This window comes from Pholis gunnellus, assembly GCF_910591455.1.
Source record: "Pholis gunnellus genome assembly, chromosome: 13".
Taxonomy (NCBI): Eukaryota; Metazoa; Chordata; class Actinopteri; order Perciformes; family Pholidae; genus Pholis; species Pholis gunnellus.
In genome coordinates this window covers 591127-609447 of record NC_136540.1, presented here as the reverse complement: position 1 = coordinate 609447, position 18321 = coordinate 591127, and the positions used below count along the sequence as shown (strand labels likewise).

General features: G+C 43.7%; 1 protein-coding gene across 1 annotated transcript; it reads right to left on the bottom strand.

The window, feature by feature from the left end:
• Nucleotides 1-479: 479 nt before the first annotated feature.
• On the bottom strand, nt 480-12293 carry LOC306704899 (neuronal acetylcholine receptor subunit alpha-10; the record flags this gene model as incomplete). The annotated part of the gene is made up of 6 exons (XM_079171500.1): nt 480-1249; nt 3545-3830; nt 3907-4153; nt 4342-4496; nt 4581-4726; nt 12236-12293. The coding sequence occupies 6 exons, from the start codon at nt 12291-12293 to the stop codon at nt 480-482; spliced, it is 1662 nt and encodes a 553-aa protein (XP_079027626.1).
• Between the last annotated feature and the right edge of the window lie 6028 nt (nt 12294-18321).

Genomic DNA, 18321 nt, shown 5'->3' with positions numbered 1-18321 from the left:
AGTGTTTTCCGGTTCCCTCCGGCAGCACGTGACATGTTGACATGACTACGGGTAATCCCAACCTTTCTTGGAACATGTTACGAGTTGTGTTCGGGGTCCAGACAGAGGAAGTCGTCTGGCTTCAGTAGCCGGGATGAGCTGATCTTAGGTGACCACATGTCTGGTTTCCTGGAGGGTTGATGCAGTGTGGCCGTAGTGGTGTGATCTGATCGGTCCACCGCTGATGATCCGTGTGTTCTGTAAACAGAGATCGTGCTGTTTGATGAGATGCTTTCAGAGCATTTGGAATTATCTGTTGATCACTTTACCCGCACAGACTCGGATGTATCTGCCTCTGTCTGTGTAAACGTCGTAGATTAAACCTTTAACTATAACCGCCTGAAATTCATTACAATTTAAACCAACATTGTTCACTTGTTTTCGAAAAAAATGAAGAATCAAATAATTTTATCGGTGGATCTTTCGAAGCCGGATCTCCATCAGACGGCTTTTCCCAGGATAAGGATGCTCATGAGGAAGACCATGATGAAGAAGAGCCACATGAAGAAGCGATCCATGACCTTGGCGACCTTCCTCCACTCCCCAATGCGCAGCTGGGCGGCTCGCTGGTCCTGGTACGAGTTGGCAATGTACTCAACGTTCCTGCGCAGTCCCTGGTGCTGACAAACACAAAGGGTCTTCACCAAGATCTCCCTCCTGTTCTCCCCGGCTCCGCCTTCACCTCCCACGCCTTTCTTTTCCTCGACATGCTCTCCTCCTCCTCCTCCTCCTCCTCCTCCTCCTCCACAGGCACTGTTTGACTCCTCCCGCTCCCCCTCATGTCCTCCAGCAGCTCCTTCCTCCTCCGAGTGGTCAACGCTCACAAACAGATCCTCTTTCCATTCCGTCTGGGTGGTCAAGTCCCGCCCCAGCTTCAGAGACTCCCCGGCCTCGTTCTCCTCCTCCTCCAGCCTCCCGGCCCACACCTGCCCGTTCACCTCCCAGCTCGTTCCTTTGGCGTTGCGGCCGTTGGCCGACAGGGCGTCCGACTCCTCCTGCGACAGAGGCCGTTTCCTGGACGTGGTCCTGCCGAGGCAGTTCTCACCGGCCTCGTAGACAAAACAGATGCGGGCGAGGTAGTTGAGGATGAAGCGCTCGGCCCATTTCGGGACGGGACGAGCCTCGGGGCCGCAGTGGTGGATGTTCATGATGAAGATGGTGAGCGCTGTTGATGCAGTGACCATTGTCATGGTGGCGATGTAGTACTTTCCTGTTGAAAAAGGAAATTGAAGATCATTTAGAGTTCAAAATCCACGTACAGTTAAATGATTAAAGTCTCCGTCAATGCAATCTCTTTGCTAATTAGGAAAGTCTCCGTTTAAAGAAGAGTGCCTTTGACCCAGGCTGACTTTGTTGTTGTTGACATAGTTATACTAAATATCATGAAGAAAAATCACAAGGGCGGCAACTACAAACTATTTTGCTAATCGATTAATCTTTTGATTTTCATTTTCATTAATCAATAATTCATATATATTATTCCCAGTTGTTGCCATGTTGAGACCAGGCGGCATCCTCCGGTTCTGCCGAGTGAAGTCAGAGCTTCACGTGTTAAAGCTGCATTCTCTCTAGTGGCCACCAGGGGGCGACTCCTCTGGTTCTATAGAAGTCTCTACTTCTCTCTTGATTCAGTCCAAATATGGTAACGTCCGGTCACCGGTTGCAAAAGGTCAACATGGCGAAGGCCAAAATCAAAGATGGCGACGGCCAGATCGCCGAGCTCGAGGCTTCATGACATCGGTCCACAAACCAACGGGTGACGTCACCATGGCTACGTCCACTTCTTATACACAGTCTGTGGTTGAGAGCCGTTGAGAGACGAACAAAATGCTTCCAATCTTGTAATTAACTTTAAAAATAGCAAATGATCAAATAGTGTAGATGCAAAAACACACGTTTGCTCCTTCAAGTCTAACAGCGCGTGTTTCTGTGAGTAGTGCAGTCTAAGTTCATGATGCAGTTGAACTCTTTGTACCTCTTTAGTGAGAAATAGCTCAACCAGCTGTCAGGATTTAACTAACAAACTGCTGCTGGCACCATTGAGACTTGAAGGTTGAGCTTTGAGATCATTGATTCCTGAGCCATGAATGCTGCATTTTAAACTCCTGGAGCTGCAGGCCTCCTCCGGTACATGAACATAAACAGGGAGTTTACTGCCAGGCCTCAAACTGTCACAATGCTTCCTGTCCATTCACTTTATTGTTTACAAACAAAAAGACTCAGAACAATGGAAGATCTGCAACGTTCTGCTCCTGTACAACAGTAAACTATCTCAACATCTACAACATTCATTTAGAATTCATTCTTCTTTCAGAAGTTAATTCATATAATAATTAAATGTGTTGACAAACCTTTGGCACCACCTGAATTCACTCTGGCCAGTGTGTGTGTGGTCACTCTGGGGTTACTTGCTATACTTCTGTCTTTTTTCTTTTCTTTCTTTTGTAATCTTAACCTTTAGCAGCTCATAATATATACATATATAAAACTAGGTTAATGTTTGTGTCTATAGGTCAGACCCTCCCTAACCAAGCCTGGAACGATGTCATACTGTCATCACTACGGTGAAGCTCAGAGTTCTAACTGAGTTTTTCTCTTTCAGAATAACATTTGCTACAATATTAAAATTAGATTTAGAACATAAGTGGAAGCGGTTGTACCAGTTTGACAGGATGCAGGATGCTGTCACACACACAGTGCGTGTGATGTGTTGCTGCATACTTGCTTTGCCTCTCAGGATGATATCCGTACCTTGGGAACACTTCCCCATCGCCTGCCTTTGCTGACTGGTTTAGAAGAGAATGTGTTGATCTTTAGTCAGCTTTTCCTGTTTGCCAAGAGTGGAGTACCACATGAAAGCTCTTAGTGTGCATCCATCCATCAATGAGAGGAACAAGTTGTCAGAGTTAAAACCTAACAATAGTCAGGAGTCTGACAAATCTAGAACTAGTTCACGATGATGGCCTTCACGTCTCTGTGTCCGGCTCTTTGCTCATCACAGTGTCTCTCACATGTATTACCAGCATCAGGACCACCGGCTGGACTTTCAAACCCCATGAAAATATCTTTCTTCATATTATATATTAATTAATATATACGAGGCGCTGAGCATCTGTACTGCAGTGAACGTTGCGCATTCTGGTCTTTGAGAGTTGAAACATTTTTCAACTTTGGATGAAACACTGCCCTCGTCACTGTCACTTGTTACCCAGTCGTCCAATCACAGTGGAGAAGAGGCGGGACAAATACCACAAATCTAAACCCATGAAAGCACACAGACCGGCTGGTCCGCCCTCCCTCCTCCCTATGAGCTTCATTTTGAGCAAGTCCTCTACCGTGTGCAACACTTTTACATCACAGCAACCAGACGCAACCAAAGCGTCTCAGCTGAACAATGTTCCAAAGCGCTCTGAAGCAATGAGGAGTGCCAAGTGTTTTCAGCTGTGAAAGACGCGTTGGTGGACACGGCTTAACAACACCTAGAAATCATTCTGAGTTCTCTCACCTATCAGTGGTACGCTCTCGGAGGGCGGCATGCTCTCTGCCACCAACAACTGGAACACAGTGAGGGCCAGGAGCACCGTGACACCAAGAGAAACCTTTTCACCAGAGTCAGCCGGCAGGTAGAAGCCCAGCGGAGCCAGGAAGGAGATCATCATGCAGGGGATGAGGAGGTTGAAGATGTAGAAGGAGGAACGTCTCTTCAGATGGAGGCTGAAGGTGATGTCTGGGTACGGATCTGAACAGCAACCGTACAGGATGACGTTCTTCTTAGCTGGCATGCCCAGAACCTGGATATAAAAATAATTACATTTACATTCAGGAACGAGGTCTCGCTTTGAGCACATGAACCAGGTCACCGCTCACCTCCCACTCCACGTTGGGGACAAAGTCGGCCAGGTCGGCGCTGTCCAAGGCATTGAACAAGTCCATCTGGTTGCCGTTGTGAGTCCAGGATCCAAAGGTTAGGTGACACTGCTGCAAGTCAAAGGGAAAGAAGGCCACATCCACGGAGCAGGAGCTTTTGGTGATGGCCGGCTGGTCCCACATGACCTGGCCATCGTTACGGAGAACCACGTTGGTCTCCATGGAGCTGGAGAACTCGTCGTCTGCACTGTGGGGGAGAACGTGGAGGAAGAGAGGAGGAAGTCACCAGAAGTCATGAGTGCATCTCCTTTAAACAAGCATCTCAGAGCATAAACCAGACGTACAGAAACAAACCAACACAAATACAATAGTCAGTCTGCTCTTCTGCCAACTTCCTGCAGCCGGGCAGATGAGCCGGCAGGTGGCCTCACCTACCTGTTATACAGGACGATGTCAGGCCTCCATACGTAGCTGCTCGGTATGCGGATGGTGTCGAGGCCGTCGTAGTCCTCCTTCTTCCAGGTGAGGTAGGCGTCCATCCACACCTGGCGGATCCACAGGTAGGTGGTCAGGATCTGGTTCCGCTCGTCCTGATGAAAAGGACACATCCACATCAGCACCGGCACGAACACGCATACCGTGAACATCTGGGTCGGCAGAGAGGCTGTGACTACCATGTCGATGATCTGGGAGAGAGTGATCTGCAGGGTGACGTTGATGATGTGGTCGGTGTCCTCCACCGGACGCAGAGCGCTGGTGTAGTTGGAGAACAAGTCATTCAGCAGCTTCTGAGCGTAGCGACCGTGAGCGGTGAGGCATCCTGGGGCATTAGAAGAGGTGGAGACGTCTGTTAAACCACGGAGGTGTTTCAGCACTTATCTTTTTAAACCAAGCAGCTGCACGGTGTTGGTCAACAACTATTCAAATCTCTAATAGATGTCCTGATCACATTCCTGCTCCCCAGAGGATTAACCTTTTGGATTTGAACCGTTTCCCCATGATTCCTGTCTCTCTCCCGTTCCTGTTGGTTAATCGTGTTACTGTTTGAATTTATAATTATGATCTAGAATTCAATCTTTATGGGAATCAATTTCTTTGTTTGTTTTTAAAGAACTACACGAATGATACGTTGCCCTATTTGTGACAATCCAAACTTTAACCAGATTCATTTGCATATTGCTTTGCGTGTCATGAGGTTGTACGTGTGTATAAATCCTCTTCTCTTCTCAGTAATTCACTTTTAATCGTGAAATGTCTCAAATCTCCAGCAGCACATCCTGCAGCTCAGTCAGTCCCACAGAACCCTCTGAACACACACATACCATCACACATACACATGGAAACCACATTTCCCAGTTCAATTAACCCGCTAATCTCCTAAGGTTTGACACATTAATCGTCAACGTCTGCAGAACAGCAGCAGGCTGATAATTCCATTAAATCCTCAGACTGCTGATGCTGGAGGACAGAGACGAGCTGCTGTGGCTCTGACCAATGTTCATACAGCAAAATGTCAGTAAAATCCTGAACTATAACAAAATGAGCTAACAAGTGTAAAACAAATACATAATGTAGGTAACACATGTTCGTGGGACGTACCGGCGTATAATGTTGAATTATTAGCTCGTTATGAAGCTAAACTGCTGTGAATGAACAGCTGTGCTACAGCATTGCACTGCACAACAGATTAACAAGAAAACAATCATATAAATAAATCAAATGAATCTCAATGAAGACACCCACAGGACATGATGATGGACAGCGACTCGTCACATCTGGAGAGCGTGAAAAAGACTCTAAACTATGGAGGACAGGAGCTGCTGCTGACTTCAGGAATCCTGGAAACAGACGGACAAAAACCCTCTGGATGAAGAACGTTAGTCTGAATACGTGTTAATATCAGATAAACGTGCTGTCGGACTCATCTGATAGCAGCAGACAAGGCTTCGTCTGTGATCCTGTGACCATATAAGTAAATAGTGAAACCCCTTCAACAGCCAACACACAGCTGGATGAACGGTTAACGACTAAGACTTCACTAATAATTGTAATTTCTGTAAACTCATAACTCATATTCATGGACTACTTTATTGTCTTTGTACAAACCCAGTAGAGAAAGAAAGTCAAGTATTAAATGTATTATTAAGAAACACAGCTTTAATATCCTGTAACATGTTGATGGTGTTTTTATCGGTGAACTATTTGTCACGTCTTGAGCTCACCTCTTGACGACGAGTAAAAAATTAACCTTAAAACAGAACATACACAAATACACAAGAAATGATGATAGAATAGTTTTTGATAGTTCTTTAGAGTTCGTCCAGTATTTGACACGTATTTTTATTTTCTGTCTTAATCCCTTAATTATCTTTTGACCTCTGAATGACCACGTTTATCTTCGTAGGATCCTCCGTGTTTGACTGTGAGAGAAGAACTCCACAATGATTCAAACAAACACTCAACAACAGCAGGATTCACACTGCAAGAGGAGACATTAAAGAAACAAATAGAGACTCACGTGGAGGTTTAACAACATGCCTTGGACAAAGAAGGAAGCACACAAGAGCACGGTCAGCTCAGTGGCCTTCAGATAACAAGAACATAATATATCACAAAGCTGCGGGTGTGGAGAGGCAGAGTGTTCACATCCTTTGGACAAACATGGAAATGTGGAAGTGAAGCTCTGAATCTGATAAGACGTCTCATGATGAGAACAGATCCTCCTCCGCTCTGTTTAAGGCTGATTACACACATACGTGAAGGGTTCATCCATCAACCGTGTCTCTAAACAATCGTTCTTTTTAATTCTATGTTTTATTGCCAACCAATCCCATAAAGTCCTAAAGGACCAAAAGCAGCACCATGTTAGTCCATCACGTAATACTGTCTCTCAGTTCCAAGCCCGTTGGTTCCTACTGAAGACGTCAATCTAGAAAAACATACAATCTCATCAGTAATTTCCTAAAACAGGCGTTCAAATAGTATTTTTGTGCAACGTGTTCAAACAAACATGTGGTTAGATGAGGCTGCAGTGACGACAGTCTTCCTGCCTCTGTGTCCAACAGCTTCTTCCAGGCACGATATCCTCACAACCACAGACCAGGTTTCCTTTTAATCTGACACGGTAAATACAGACGGGTGACAAATGAGAGGAGAGTAAGCTCAGTAAGCTGTCGGGAATGACTTCAGTGTTCCTCGTCACAGACGGGCTCTGAGGCTTCATGTAGATCTCTGATGGAGAGATGAATACCATTCATCCAAAATATGAACCCCTAGAACTTATTTAAGGACGACTAAAACCATCGAAATGACCCCCAGAACATCCTTAATGAGCACTCGAGCTTCCTCTGTGGCCACAAGAACATACTAAAGGCCCCTGATGGTGGAGAGGAGTGCTGTCTAAGACACTCAAAAACCTTCCAAAGGTGTTCAATATACTACAGATATACTACCGCTAACATCTCTTTAAGGCCCACTATAACCACCTACTGCCTCAACAAGAACCACGCTGAGGAACCCTTCATTCTCTTCACGGAAAACTTGAATATTTTAAAAGAAAACTTTTAAAACTGCACTTAAAACTCATCTATTTAAATCTGCTTTTAACCTGCAAAGTCAGTTATGTCTGTTTTTCTTTTTCACGTTGTTCCTTACTGTTATGATGTCATCTTATTGTAAATACTTCTATTGTTTCTGTTTTTACCATGTAAAGGGTCTTTGAGTACCTTTTAAAGCGGTTTACAAATAAAATGTATTATTATTATTATTATTATAACTCCTTAATGAATACAATAACTACCTAAAGGACCCCTTGAACCACCTCAATGACTAACCTCATCAATGGCTACAGGAACCTCGTAAGACTTCTAGAACCCCCTCAATGAGCCTTGGAACCTCTCCAGTAGCTACAGGGACAACCTAAAGGACATCTAGAACCCACTTCAGCGATGACTTGAGATACAATATACTTACTTGTCTCCTGAAGGAGATTTGTCTTGGACTCAAATGCTGCACACATGATATGACACATAACAACACGTCTTCATATACGTCTTATAGCCTATAGCCTCCAGACAAGCAAAGCAACATGTACTAAAGCACATCACAGCCTACAACACAACCAGACAACAACATATTACTGCTGGCATCATAGCCTGATCCCGCCAAACACATAGAACCACCTAAAGGTCCTCTAGAACCCCCTGAACGACCCATAGAACCACCTACCTGAAGGACCCAGAGAAACACCTAAAGAACCTATAGAACCACCTAAAGAACCCAGAGAAACACCTAAAGAAACTATAGAACCACCTAAAGGACCTAGAGAAACACCTAAAGAAACTATAGAACCACCTAAAAAACCCAGAGAAACACCTAAAGAAACTATAGAACCACCTAAAGGACCCAGAGAAACACCTAAAGAAACTATAGAACCACCTAAAGAACCTATAGAACCCCCCTAAAAGATGACTTGAACCTCCCAAACACGTAGAGCCACTGAAGGACCCATAGAACCCATAGTGATGACTTAAATATGAGTCTTATATGATCAGGCTAGATATTAGAAGCTATACCTGAATATTCTGTGTGCTGCTCAAAACATAATAATTAGTGTTGTGAATCACATTGACTCCAGAGAAACACCTAAAGAAACTATAGAACCACCTAAAGAACCTATAGAACCACCTAAAGAACCCAGAGAAACACCTAAAGAACCTATAGAACCACCTAAAGAACCTAGAGAAACACCTAAAGAAACTATAGAACCACCTAAAAAACCCAGAGAAACACCTAAAGAAACTATAGAACCACCTAAAGAACCCAGAGAAACACCTAAAGAAACTATAGAACCACCTAAAGAACCCAGAGAAACACCTAAAGAAACTATAGAACCACCTAAAGAACCTATAGAACCCCCCTAAAAGATGACTTGAACCTCCCAAACACGTAGAGCCACTGAAGGACCCATAGAACCCATAGTGATGACTTAAATATGAGTCTTATATGATCAGGCTAGATATTAGAAGCTATACCTGAATATTCTGTGTGCTGCTCAAAACATAATAATTAGTGTTGTGAATCACATTGACTCGCAGTCATTAGTGGACAAAAGCAAAGATCTCCATTACGATGATTCATTTAACCGATACAGATCCATTGACACACGCCTGGATCAGGTGGGATCATTTTGGAGGTTTTGGTGTTAAAACAACCTACAAGCTCCGCCTCCTTTTGTTTCTGTTCATCGTTCAGACGTCTTCATGGTCCGGCGAGCTCGTGAGTCAGCAGTTTGTGAGACAGCGTCAACTCTCGGAGGACTTTATGTGTGAGAGCTAACAGCTCTGAGAGCAGCCAGCTGGCACACACACACACACACACACACACATAATGCAGCACATATTCATCATGATCTTCACCACAATCATCATCATCATCTTCATTTCACCAAGCCAGCCCATACACTCTAAGTGCACAGATGTCCAGAATCGTGTGCATCACGACTAAATGCAAAACAACAGATGATAGCATGTTAAGTCCATATGACCTAAGCTGTGTGTGTGTGTGTGTGTGTGTGTGTGTGTGTGTGTGTGTGTGTGTTACAGCCATCACTGGACATCATCTCATTCACATTCAGAGGTGGTTTTAAAATAGATAGAAAGAGAGCTGATTAAATTATTTTTTGGTTTCTTTTGTGCCTCATTCACTGGTCGCCAGGAGGGAAAGAAATATAATAAATCACAGACTCCTTTAGAAGAATCTGCTCAACAACTCAGAATTCACAGTGTTTCCACATTTAAACACAAACAAACAGATTTTATTTTTTTTGGTGCATAGGAGACGATAACTAAAAGTACCCTCGATAATGTGAACAAAAACAACTCAGTGAGAAAATATCTGGTTCTTTTAAAGTCAAAGGTACAAGAAGCCTGTGGACATGAAGGGGTCAGGGGAGTACTTCACTACGATTCCCAGGGTGCATTGTGGCAAGAAACATTCAATCACAGACCTTAAAATCCGGAGACGTTCACGGCTAATGGCAGGTGAAAGTTTACGTTGCTGTAAAACTTTTAGCATTTTGGATTCCGGGTCATGTTTGGAATTTCTCTCTATTTCATGGCAACACGTGGCCGAGACTCATGGGTATTGTAGTATTCAGAGCTGATGGACTAAACGAGCAGTGTTCCCAGCCGACAGGATCTTGACTGTGAAGACACGCCTCCTGTTATCTGGATGGACAGTGATTGACAGCTTTAATCCATCATCATCACTGCTCAGCACCACCTACATGGTCCCGACGTCTCACACACACACACACACACACACACACACACACACACACACACACACTACAACACTCCGTCTCAGACTAACATTACAACATCCAGTGCTCTCTTTTTATAGTGGCTACCTGAGGCGGTGAGGTCTGGTTGTCACAGCAACAAGTCCTCTAAACCAGGTTCTCGATTTTCATTCACATACCAGGACCCCTCATTGGTCTCTTTTACAATAAATGGACACTTCTCCAGTCTTAGTTTTATGAAAGAACACAAATGATGTGTATTAGAACGATATTAGATGCGTATTAAACATTTAGCTTTTAGATTTGTTAGATTATAGCGTAATCTATGAGCTAATATAGATATAAAAATGTAAATATCATTATTATTGCCGCTGAGTCTATGGTATGACGCTGTGGCAACGTCTCCTGGCGGCAGTAAACCAGCCAGCGATCATTCATATTGTTGCATTTGTACGTGTGAAAAGTGACAGAAATAGTTACTTGCACGTGGCAACGTAGCACAACGTAGCACAACGTAGCTCAACGTAGCTCAACGTAGCACAACGTAGCACAACGTAGCTCAACGTAGCACAACGTAGCACAGCGTAGCTCAACGTAGCACAACGTAGCACAACGTAGTACAACGTAGCACAACGTAGTACAACGTAGCACAACGTAGCACAATGTAGCACAACGTAGCACAACGTAGCACAATGTAGCACAACGTAGCACAACGTAGCACAACGTAGCTCAATGTAGCACAACGTAGGACGCACAAAGACCACGAGTGTTACCGGCAGAATGCCATAAATCAACCTCCACAAAGCCGAGGAGGGATTATAATTATCTGTAAACTCATACCTCATATTCATGGACTACTTTATTGTATTTATTTAAACCCTGTAAAGAAAGAAGTCGAGTCAAGTTTTAGGACGTCACCATCTTGGTTTTTCTTTAGCCTTCTTGTTTTTGTGAACTAAAATGTTCAAATTATCTTTGCTATCGTTAAAACACGCTGTGAAAGGGTAAAAGCTGTAAGAAGAGAACACGGACAACTCCCAGACCGGACAACGCTCTGGTAGAGACCTGTCAATCACTGTGTAGCCCCGCCCCTAAAGCATCCCCTGCTTTATGGTCTGTGTGACTCTAAATGGACCATCATTTACTAAATGAACATCATGCTGTATTGAAGAAGACTTGAAACTAGAGATTGAGACCATGAACTCATGTGTACAATGAACCACGTTTCAGCAGCGGTTGCCTCCTCCAGAAGCTCGGTCGTAACCTGTTTGGTTACGGTGAGAAGAAGATGAAGGTCACACATTTACAGACACCAACAACTCACGGAGTTTTGTGTCTTGGTGTTTAGACATGTTTGACATTTGACAAGCCACAACAGGCTTTTAAAGTCAGATCACTTAAACAGAAGTTTTAAAGGGAATAAAGATTTCAGAATTTGAAGTGGTCCATAGAGCCCTTCATTTAAATGTCAGTTATTTATTCCATCACACTAAAAGCATGCCGGTTAGAGTTTGGCTCTCCTCCCTGTCCTCACGTCCTCATCACTCAGAGACACAATGAATCCTGAACCTCTGCAGTGTTCAATAGAAAGAATGAAGGTTACCGATGAAACACCGTCAGTGAGGTTTACGGAGGTGGACAGAAAAACAGCAACTACTTTGATGATGAACAAATAGTTAAAAGCATTTTAAAAACAAAAGCACTCATCGTGAAAATAACTGTTAATTGCAGCTCTGATGGCAGTGGCAGTATTATTGGTTCATTAGCTAATATTATATAATAATAATGATGATAGTAATGATAATAAATATAAAAATAAATAATATTATAATTATTACATCGTCTTCATCACTGACCACCTTCAGCCATGTTCCACTTTAAAGCTGAGCTTCTGTATGAACAACATGCTAAATTATCTGTAAAAACTCTTCATTTCACATGTCTGAGAAAGTGCACATGAACAAGTTCCTTTAACAAAGAGCTCTTCTCATGAGAGGAACTCTCTTCAGAAGAGGAAGATGTTCTCACCTGGAAGACAGAAGAGAACCAGGAGATACTCCATCGATCCGCAGCACAGAAGCTTCATCCCGGTTACGGTTATCGATCCGGTAAAAAGATCAGATCAGCCAGCGTCCGACCACCGAGCAGAGAGGACGAGACACACTGAGAGAGAGAGAGGGAGAGAGAGAGAGAGAGAGAGAGGGAGAGAGAGAGAGAGAGAGAGAGAGAGAGAGAGAGGAGAGAGAGAGAGAGAGAGAGAGAGAGAGAGAGAGAGGGAGAGAGAGAGAGAGAGACAGAGAGAGAGAGAGAGAGAGAGAGAGAGAGAGAGGGAGAGAGAGAGGGAGAGAGAGGGAGAGAGAGAGAGAGACAGAGAGAGGGAGGGAGAGAGAGAGAGAGAGAGGGAGGGAGAGAGAGAGAGAGACAGAGAGAGAGAGAGGGAGGGAGAGAGAGAGAGAGAGAGAGAGAGAGAGAGAGAGAGAGAGAGAGAGCAGGACAGTGTGTTTGCTGTAGTGCGGTGGTCGCTGCTGTATGAGGGGTCATTAGTGCCACACACAGGCTGGAGCCTATAAACCATGTTGGGGAAGAACCCAGGCTGTTCTCATTCACTGTTAGTACTCATACATACAAAGATAATGCAGAGTGATTCGTATACAATACACATAATTGTGAACCAGGCTGCTGTCAGATGCTGTAGCATAAAGACACAAAGTCAGACAGGTGGTCAGGATCCCACCTCCGCCGACCGCCGACCGTCGACCGCGGGAGCTCCGTTTCCCTGCGAACGTGTTCGTTGATCTGTAGATCCACTCAGGTTTCTCCAAAAGTTTTCAAAAGCACCGTAGTGTCCTGCCGTGCTATGGTGTCCTCAGGTTAGCGTAGCGTAGCTCCAAACACCAAAACGCTCAGTTAACATGAAACACATTCACAGAGTCAGGGCTGCTGTTATAATGTTATAATTTCCTCCATATCTTTCAATTTGAACTCTTCGCCAACTAACTTCTGCCAACTTCCTTAAATTTCAAATTAGTCACGCGCTGGCCCACTGACCAATCACGGCGCACGTTAATGCAGACGTACTTAGCAGGTACCTTGGTGCCAAAAGCACGTCAAAGAATACGCCATCAACAATATCGTCCCCATTCACTTAAACTGCAAAGGCTCTCTAGCCTCTCTCCTTACATAGACACAGAGGGGCTGAATCTGATTGGATAACAGCTCTCCTTAAAACAAGCTGTGCTGGAAGCAGAGCAACTGAGGAAGACAGGAGCTGTGCAATGAGAAGATAAGATAATGGGAAAAAAAATTATAATACATGTAGTGTATTAAATTATAAAATAGCTATAACTTTGTGATTCTGTTTAGGCCAGCAGAGAAGGCTTTGCAGGCCCTGACGGGCCACCACTGATGTTCTCTACCTGTTCAGGTACTCTGTTCTCTACCTGTTCAGGTACTCTGTTCTCTACCTGTTCAGGTGCTCTGTTCTCTACTTGTTCAGGTACTCTGTTCTCTACCTGTTCAGGTACTCTGTTCACTACCTGTTCAGGTACTCTGTTCACTACCTGTTCAGGTACTCTGTTCTCTACCTGTTCAGGTACTCTGTTCACTACCTGTTCAGGTACTCTGTTCACAACCTGTTCAGGTACTCTGTTCACTACCTGTTCAGGTACTCTGTTCACTACCTGTTCAGGTACTCTGTTCTCTACCTGTTCAGGTACTCTGTTCACTAACTGTTCAGGTACTCTGTTCTCTACCTGTTCAGGTACTCTGTTCACTACCTGTTCAGGTACTCTGTTCTCTACCTGTTCAGGTACTCTGTTCACTACCTGTTCAGGTACTCTGTTCTCTACCTGTTCAGGTACTCTGTTCTCTACCTGTTCAGGTACTCTGTTCACTACCTGTTCAGGTACTCTGTTCTCTACCTGTTCAGGTACTCTGTTCTCTACCTGTTCAGGTACTCTGTTCTCTACCTGTTCAGGTACTCTGTTCACTACCTGTTCAGGTACTCTGTTCTCTACCTGTTCAGGTACTCTGTTCACTACCTGTTCAGGTACTCTGTTCACTACCTGTTCAGGTACTCTGTTCTCTACCTGTTCAGGTACTCTGTTCTCTACCTGTTGTTCAGGTACTCTGTTCTCTACCTGTTCAGGTACTCTGTTCACTACCTGTTCAGGTACTCTGTTCACTACCTGTTCAGGTACTCTGTTCTCTACCTGTTCAGGTACTCTGTTCTCTACCTCAGGTACTCTGTTCTCTACCTGTTCAGGTACTCTGTTCTCTACCTCAGGTACTCTGTTCTCTACCTGTTCAGGTACTCTGTTCTCTACCTGTTCAGGTACTCTGTTCTCTACCTGTTCAGGTACTCTGTTCTCTACCTGTTCAGGTACTCTGTTCTCTACCTGTTCAGGTACTCTGTTCACTACCTGTTCAGGTACTCTGTTCACTACCTGTTCAGGTACTCTGTTCACTACCTGTTCAGGTACTCTGTTCTCTACCTGTTGTTCAGGTACTCTGTTCTCTACCTGTTCAGGTACTCTGTTCTCTACCTGTTCAGGTACTCTGTTCTCTACCTGTTCAGGTACTCTGTTCTCTACCTCAGGTACTCTGTTCTCTACCTGTTCAGGTACTCTGTTCTCTACCTCAGGTACTCTGTTCTCTACCTGTTCAGGTACTCTGTTCTCTACCTGTTCAGGTACTCTGTTCTCTACCTGTTCAGGTACTCTGTTCTCTACCTCAGGTACTCTGTTCTCTACCTGTTCAGGTACTCTGTTCTCTACCTGTTCAGGTACTCTGTTCTCTACCTGTTCAGGTACTCTGTTCACTACCTGTTCAGGTACTCTGTTCACTACCTGTTCAGGTACTCTGTTCACTACCTGTTCCGGTACTCTGTTCACTACCTGTTCAGGTACTCTGTTCTCTACCTGTTGTTCAGGTACTCTGTTCTCTACCTGTTCAGGTACTCTGTTCACTACCTGTTCAGGTACTCTGTTCACTACCTGTTCAGGTACTCTGTTCTCTACCTGTTCAGGTACTCTGTTCTCTACCTCAGGTACTCTGTTCTCTACCTGTTCAGGTACTCTGTTCTCTACCTCAGGTACTCTGTTCTCTACCTGTTCAGGTACTCTGTTCTCTACCTGTTCAGGTACTCTGTTCTCTACCTGTTCAGGTACTCTGTTCTCTACCTCAGGTACTCTGTTCTCTACCTGTTCAGGTACTCTGTTCTCTACCTGTTCAGGTACTCTGTTCTCTACCTGTTCAGGTACTCTGTTCTCTACCTGTTCAATGTTAATGCTAATGCTAATGTTAGCATGCTAACATGGTAAACTAAGATAAATATCTAAACATCAACATGTTAGCATTATAACTGTGTTGTTAGCATGTAGCTCCACAGAGCTCTTGGTCTAGTTTCCACATGAAATCATCTGTTTCCTCTTCACGTACTAAACAAAGCAACATGTGAGATGTGTGAGCTACGCCGCTCTGAAACATTTCAGCCCCGTGTTCAAAATCTATTCATCAACAACATGAAGCTACAGGAATGCCACAAAATATTGCTTGTCCCCTGTGGGATATCTGAATAAAATCATTTAAACAGCTTTCAGTCAGAGAGTCGGATGAATAAATGATAAATAATAAAGTTTGAGAAGTGAAGTGAGGACATAAAGAGGAGATTAACGGATTAGCAGCAAATAAATTAGCTGACTGACACAGCGGTGACGAAGTCAAAGAGTCAGAACTCCTCCATCTTTCCTTCTTTATGTTTAATTGTCCTCAAATGAAACGTGTCAGATCTCAGAGATTACTAACTCAATGTTTAAATGTTTACATTTAATCATAAACACTCATAAACTTATGAGACGATATCCTTTGAGTTTGTCTTTACAATCTGATTAAATGAATCCATTATATAATACAAAGAAAACAGACGGTTGATGTTTCAACAAAGTGCTTCACATAAGAAGACGTTAAGATGAGTTATATGACATTTTATTTTAAAATATAGCAATGAGATCCAGTTACAGCACAGTGAGAGATGTAAATAAAGTGTTTTTGTCTATATTAGGACACTAAAGAGACGAACACTAGCTCTCTAGCTAACTCTGGAAACTGAGATGTTGATTGATGTGCACTGGCCCTGATAAATAAATACAGCAGTAAACAATAAAGTCTCCTGCATGTTTAGTTTGGAGCTGAAGCAGACCACCTGAGAGGTCTTCACTTCATAAACCACCAGCAGGATCTCAGTCTTTGTCACACAGAAGAGAATCTTAGAGCCCTAATCACCCAGAATCCTCAGCGGCCGGCTTTTGTCCGTTTCTTCTTCTTTTCACACATCTTTGTGTGGACTGAACTTGAAGGCGTCTGAAGGTTAATTGAGCCGGGACTCGTGGATTCCTCCTGGAAATAAAAGTGAGACTCAAGCAGCCAAACCAGTTCTGGAGCCAAAGTCTGACGACACACGTCTGAAACTGGGAGGAGGCTCCAGCCTTTTTAAACAACAAAGCTTCTTACTACCAAAGTTAGGCAACAAAACTTAAAATAAGTTCACTCACAACGCGACACAAACATCGGTCTCCTGGTGAAAGTCCTGTTTGTCAAAGTCCAGCCTGGAATTGCAACAAAGTACAATTTCCATCTTGATTTTCCGGACAGACTCCCGCCCCCTAAACACATCTGACCAATGAGAGCAGAGAACGCTCTCACATGACTTTGAGTGAAGCAAGATTTTATGACAGTACATATGTGACTTTAACGTGAATTGATGAACATATAAACTTGACAATTTAACAACATAACGCACTTTGTTTGTTTATTCTAATGTAAATCTTCATATTTTTATTTTTAAATGATGTCTTTATACTGTTACACTGTGCTTATTGTTATTCACATGTCCAGAGGAGGTGAGAGGAGGTGAGAGGAGGTGGGAGGAGGTGGGAGGAGGTGAGAGGAGGTGGGAGGAGGTGGGAGGAGGTGAGAGGAGGTGGGAGGAGGTGAGAGGAGGTGGGAGGAGGTGAGAGGAGGTGGGAGGAGGTGAGAGGAGGTGAGAGGAGGTGAGAGGAGGTGGGAGGAGGTGAGAGGAGGTGGGAGGAGGTGGGAGGAGGTGAGAGGAGGTGGGAGGAGGTGAGAGGAGGTGGGAGGAGGTGAGAGGAGGTGAGAGGAGGTGAGAGGAGGTGGGAGGAGGTGAGAGGAGGTGGGAGGAGGTGAGAGGAGGTGAGAGGAGGTGAGAGGAGGTGAGAGGAGGTGGGAGGAGGTGAGAGGAGGTGAGAGGAGGTGGGAGGAGGTGAGAGGAGGTGAGAGGAGGTGCCGGGCCTCCTTCAGCCACAAACATCTGGTAGCTGCAGACGAAGAATCAGGAGGAAAGGAATAAAAGATGATGACGTGAGCCGATTGTTGCTGTCGCTCAAAAATACATTTTGATTGTGGCGTCTCTTCCTGTTTCCTTCCCCTACGTTCCCCTGGGTCCTAAGTCCCTCCATGTACAGCTTCTTATCACCCTCTATGTACCAACGTACATTTATAACAAACACCACACATATTACGCTAATCAGCGTAGCATAGTGTCTGACCAACATACCAACAAAAGCACAAAATAAATGATTAATTTAAATTATTTTTTAGAGTTTTTAAAGTGTTTTGTTTGTAATATGTATAATAATCACATCATTTAGTTATCACTACTGAGAGTTTAACAAACATAAAACATGACGTAGATAGGTTTCAGGTTTCAAGATGTATATTTAAATTCATCTCTGACACACATGAAGATAAAGTTGTGAACACGCTGAATATCTATGATCAGAATCATTATAACTGTGTTATAACTGCTGCTGTGTGAAGAGAATCCTGCTGTTAACAAGAACCTGATGAGTTTAAAGTGTTTAAACCAAATGTTATTGACCTTTAGTTCATAGAGCAGCACTTTAAAATAAAAGTGAGCAATACACTACTTTAGAATTCATTATTGAATTTTGCGCCTAACAATGAGATTAATCGCAAACAAATCATGTAATTAAAAATTGTAATCGTTGCCCAGCACTAATTTATATATATATATATATATATATATATATATATATATATATATATATATATATATATATATATATATATATATA